The sequence below is a fragment of the Hibiscus syriacus genome, unplaced genomic scaffold (genome assembly GCF_006381635.1).
Source record: "Hibiscus syriacus cultivar Baekdansim isolate YM2019G1 unplaced genomic scaffold, ASM638163v2 tig00109936_pilon, whole genome shotgun sequence".
Taxonomy (NCBI): domain Eukaryota; kingdom Viridiplantae; phylum Streptophyta; class Magnoliopsida; order Malvales; family Malvaceae; genus Hibiscus; species Hibiscus syriacus.
In genome coordinates this window covers 568,258-573,572 of record NW_024062533.1, presented here as the reverse complement: position 1 = coordinate 573,572, position 5,315 = coordinate 568,258, and the positions used below count along the sequence as shown (strand labels likewise).

Below are 5,315 nucleotides of genomic sequence, written 5' to 3'. Positions count from 1 at the left end.
TCATTACGTGAATGATCAAATGGTTCGCGATCGCTGCCAATTTTACCGAGTCTTTTGGACTTACCCTCAGTGTATTAATGCAGTCAAGTACTGTAAACCAATTGTCCAAATTGATGGTACTTTCTTGTATGGGAAATACAAGCAAGTTTTATTATTGGCTGTGGTCCAAGATGGAAACCGCAATATTCTTCCTGTTGCGTTTGCCCTCGTTCAAGGAGAAGACACTGAGTCTTGGGCTTTTTTCCTTAAAAATTTACGTTTACATGTTGTCACCAGGGAACGACTATGCATTATTTCAGACCGAGGAGCCGGGATAAAAGCAGCAATGGACTCTTTGGGTACAATGTATAGACCTCCACATGTTCAACATCGTTATTGTGTCCGTCATATTGCTGCAAACTATTACGGAAATACAAGAAGAACGATGAACGTCAGTTAGTCGTGCGGATGGGTATGTTACTTTTTCCCAATTTTTCTATCAATTTCTTATTACTTATTTATACTTATTAACTATTACATATTCCTAATGGCTTAGGTTACGAACTCTTACCTCAAAGGTTTGAGTCGATGCTACAAGAGCTGTTTGGCAAAAATAAGAAGGGGTGCGAGTACATTATGGACATCAGCAAAGAAATGTGGACAAATGCATATGACGGGGGTATCGCTATGGTCATATGACAACAAACTTGGCTGAAGCAATAAATTCAACCTTAAAGGGGGCGCGTCATTTACCAGTCACGGCGTTGGTCAAAACGACTTATTTTCGTTTGGGTCAACTCTTTGCAAAACTCGGTGGACAAGCTCTTACTTGGATGCAAAACGGACATATTTACCACCCAAGACTAGTAGCCGATTTACAGAAAAAAGTGGCTGCATCAAATGGGATGTTAGTTACAAATTTTTCTCGCACCCGTGAATTGTTTCGTGTAACCGAAATGCCACGTCCGCTGCAAGGGATTGAAGCTAACTCTTTCAGAGTTAATCTGCAAGAGAGGTGGTGCGATTGTGGTTTCTTTCAAGCACTCAAATATCCATGCTCTCATGTCATTGCTGCTTGCTCACATTCGCATTTGGACTACAAAAATTATGTTGATCCCGTATACCAACTTTCACAAGTTTTCAAGGTATATGAATTTGAGTTTCCGCCCATAGGAAACGAAAGAGACTCAAATGAGATTCAAACTTGGCTTACAATTGTACCAGATCCATTGCTATTGAGGGACTCAGGTCGTCCAAAATCTACTAGAATACATTGTGATATGGATATTCGGGAGAAGTCAACAGAACAAAAACGATGTGGGCATTGTAGAAACATCGGGCACAATAGAAAAAAATGTCCAGCTCTGTTATCATCATATAACCGTTAACTCTTATGTAATTAAAGTTTTTAAATGAATGTTTTTATTTCTCATAATTTAATGTTATTGCATTTATATAATTTATCAATGTATGTACACCTAAATAATTTTTTTTTATTAAATTAAAATTTCAATAAGACTAATTTTATAAAATATGTAAGTCTTGAAGATTAAATATGTAATTATACTAATTTATTAACTTATGCATCAATATTTTCGTTAAATATTGATATGAGATTACTAGATTGATTGATAACATTTAAATAATTAACTGATAAAATTAATAGATCGATAATCAAAATCAAAAATACTCGAAACTTGATAATTCTTACATTATAATCGAAACATTTTACATAATATATTATTAATTTATAATAATAATAAAAATAAACTATTTATTATATAATAAAATACGTGTCTGCTGAGTTGGCAAAGGCGCGTCCCCGGGGACGTGCCTTTCACACGTGGCATCCAACTCAGCGAAAAACACAGGTAAAGCACGCCCCCGGGGACGCGCCTTTGCCAACTCAGCAGAAAGGGTGCTAGTTCTGGAAATATTGGTCAAACGATGTCAGAAAAGTAAAATTATAATCAAACGGTGTCAGTTATGTAATTTAGCCCAAAGCAGTGGGGTGACTTCGGGGGAAGTGATGTTAACAGTTAATAGAGCAGAGAGAGAAAAGGTTTAAAATGTGGAAATAATAGAGACAAAAACGATAGGTTTCAATGGGAACAGAATCTGCAAAAAGATTGATAATTCCAGCCAAATGTAGGGTTCCATTCAGTACACGCTAGTCTACTCATATTTCTTAGTCAACCACAAAAATCTGGCTACGAAGAAGTAGAAATGCCATTGATATAGAATAAATTCCATTCGGGTAAGAATGGAATACATGGTCTAGACTTATTTGATTTTTCTTATTAAAATTAATTAAATTAAAATAAAACACTTAAATACGGAAATACTCTTTTTTCACAAAATTCTAATATGATTACAATAAAATATCATTATTTGATGTCAAACATAAAAATAATAAAACCAGAGGTTAGTGGCTATTAATGTAGGGTCTTAATATGATAAACCACAATGTGCAGATATAAATCAGATTAGAGATGTTAACATCGGAGCTATATAAACAGATAGAATCTAAAAGAGGTTAACCCGTGAGTAAAGTAAACCAGCAAGTGGTCATCGCTTCCAAAAGACTTATCTCTGCCTCTGTTTTTCTCTCTGTTTTGGCTTCCCATGAGGAGTTTTCTGCTGTTTCATCTCCTGCTCTTAGCTCTCGCGGGAGAGCTCACCGCTGAAGATACGATTCTGAACCCATCACGGTTGGAGATGTTCGTCGATGAGCTTCCGGATATGCCCAAAATCAGAGGTTTTCGTACGGTGAATGCTTCCCCTGTAGCTACGTCACTCTCCATTGGCATGTTTATGAAGAAATGGGTAAAGCCAATTCCTTTTTTTCTTTAGTTTCTTCCTTCCTGTAGCTCATTTTTTTTTTAATTTTATGGCAATATTTGATACTTTTATTATAGGGGAAAACGTGGAGAAAAGAAAAACTTTTGCAAATTCACGTTATTACATAAACACAAAAGCAAGTTGAGAGCCTTGGTGCTTTACCAGTATAAAGTAGATAGCGAGTTGAGTGATGTAGTTTAAGCTATGAGTTGTAGTTTGATTAATTAGTTTTCAGTTTACACGATTATTTCTAGATTTTAATTAAATGACGTTGGTAAATTCGAGGAGATATTGTTTTTTTCAACATCATGGTAATCGATCAACTTTGTCTTTGTCTTTGTCTGTTTTCGAGATTGCAGAGATTCCACAGGGACTTGCCTCCGACGCCGGTGTTCGCCTACGGTGCTTCAAGGCGCAGCGCGACGGTCCCTGGCCCGACCATCGAAGCACTTTACGGCGTCGACACATACGTGACGTGGAGAAACCATCTCCCTCCAAAGCACATACTGCCATGGGATCCTACAATCCCCACCGCCGTACCCGCCAGCCAGACGGGGATCCCCACCGTTGTGCATCTCCATGGCGGCATCCATGAACCCGCCAGCGATGGGAACTCGAACTCGTGGTTCACCGCTGGATTCAAAGATAAGGGTCCCACCTGGTCTAAGAGGGTATACCACTACAACAATAATCAACAGCCTGGAAATCTCTGGTATCATGATCATACCATGGGGTTGACCCGAGTCAACCTATTGGCCGGCCTGATTGGGGCCTACGTTATTCGCCACCCTGAGGTCGAGGGCCCACTTAAACTTCCCTCCGGCGACGAGTTCGACCGGCATTTATTCTTTTTCGATCGTGGGTTTCGTACGGATGGATCCTTATACATGAATTCAACCGGAAATAATCCATCTATACATCCCCAGTGGCAGCCGGAATATTTCGGCGATGTAATCATAGTGAACGGCAAAGCGTGGCCGAAGATGACGGTACGACGTCGTAAGTACAGATTCCGTATAATTAATGCCAGCAATGCTAGATTCTTCAGATTTTTCTTCACGAATGGCTTGGAATTTGTCCACGTGGCATCCGACTCGACTTATCTTGGGGAACCCGTGGTGACCAATCAAACTCTACTCGCACCGTCTGAGATTGCTGACGTGGTCGTTGACTTTTCAAAGTCAAAGACCGATGAAGCTGTTCTAGCTAACGATGCACCCTACCCTTACCCTTCCGGCGATCCGGTCAATGAATCAAACGGTAAGATCATGAAATTCATCATCAAGAAAATGCCGGAACTCGACATGTCGCAAGTACCCAATAAACTGATCAAATATCCGTCGGCGGATTCATCTAGCGCGACGCATACAAGGTATATTGCGATGTACGAATACACTAGCGACATCGACGAGCCTACACATCTTTACATCAATGCGAAGCCGTACGAAGCGCCAGTGACGGAGACACCAAAGGCGGGGACGAGCGAGATCTGGAATGTGGTTAATCTGACGGAGGATAATCATCCAATGCACATCCATTTGGGACTGTTCAGGGTGTTGGATCAAACGGAGCTAGTAAACGAAGAGGAGTTCAAGGGATGCATGTCGAGAAAGAACGACGCGGTCAAGTGCCAAATAAGCAAGTACTCACGTGGCAGAAAAATAGAGGTGCCAGCACATGAGAAGGGGTGGAAGAATGTGTATAAGATGACACCTGGATACGTGACAAGAATATTGGTTAGGTTTTCTTACATACATTCAAACACGTCATACACATTTGATCCAACTGGGATGCCCGGTTACGTGTATCATTGTCATGTAAGTATCTTTATTTTTTATTATATATATTTTTCTATATTTAAATGTGAAATATTGAATATTGAATATTTTCTGAGAATGCAGATATTGGATCACGAAGATAATGCGATGATGAGGCCACTTATGGTGATGAAATGAGAAGCATGTCGTAAAGCTGCCAGAAACTTGAGTTGTTTATCACTGATGAGTACGAGCAGAGGGAATTTTATAAAGTCGTAGACATGAAAAATACCTGAATTTTTTTTAATGGAATAAATGCCTGAATGTTAAAGCGTAGAAATATTGCTTTAAAAAATAAAGTAGATGCATCTTTACCAACTGGAAATGTAATGTTGACAAAGTATGGTTTATATAATTCATGAACAAGGATCCTATGCCCTTTTGTGCATTTTTATATGTCCCACAAATAATTTAATATCATATGTACTAATGAATTTTGTTTAAATCATTATATACTTGGCAAGCCAAGCTAAGAATTAATAAGATGAAAGTATATAAGTATTGTATTTGCATTTAAATTTAATACGAGTACAATTAACATGTCATAGAGTTCATTAAACTTGTATATGAGTTTGAGTTAAGATCTATGGATTCTGATCTTTTTGTGACGAGACAAGTTGTGGGTGTTTTTTTTTAAAAGATTCATTCATTAGATACTAATAGCGTCAAGAAGTACAT

The 5,315-nt window shown here is 38.6% G+C and overlaps 1 protein-coding gene across 1 annotated transcript; it reads left to right on the top strand.

Moving 5' to 3' along the window:
* The first annotated feature begins 2,504 nt into the window (after window positions 1-2,504).
* Window positions 2,505-5,022, top strand: LOC120210830 (multicopper oxidase LPR1-like). Its single transcript, XM_039209497.1, has 3 exons — window positions 2,505-2,805; window positions 3,180-4,637; window positions 4,722-5,022. Exons 1-3 carry the CDS (start codon window positions 2,605-2,607, stop codon window positions 4,773-4,775), a joined length of 1,713 nt encoding a protein of 570 aa, XP_039065428.1. The 5' UTR covers window positions 2,505-2,604; the 3' UTR covers window positions 4,776-5,022.
* Window positions 5,023-5,315: the final 293 nt, after the last annotated feature.

What these genes read in the sequence shown, in the direction of transcription:
- LOC120210830 (XM_039209497.1), top strand. Translation starts at nt 2,605, where the DNA reads ATGAGGAGTTTTCTGCTGTTTCATCTCCTGCTCTTAGCTCTCGCGGGA. An exon ending in GCATGTTTATGAAGAAATGG is followed by an intron (nt 2,806 to 3,179) that starts GTAAAGCCAATT and finishes TCGAGATTGCAG; the next exon opens with AGATTCCACAGGGACTTGCC. An exon ending in GTTACGTGTATCATTGTCAT is followed by an intron (nt 4,638 to 4,721) that starts GTAAGTATCTTT and finishes CTGAGAATGCAG; the next exon opens with ATATTGGATCACGAAGATAA.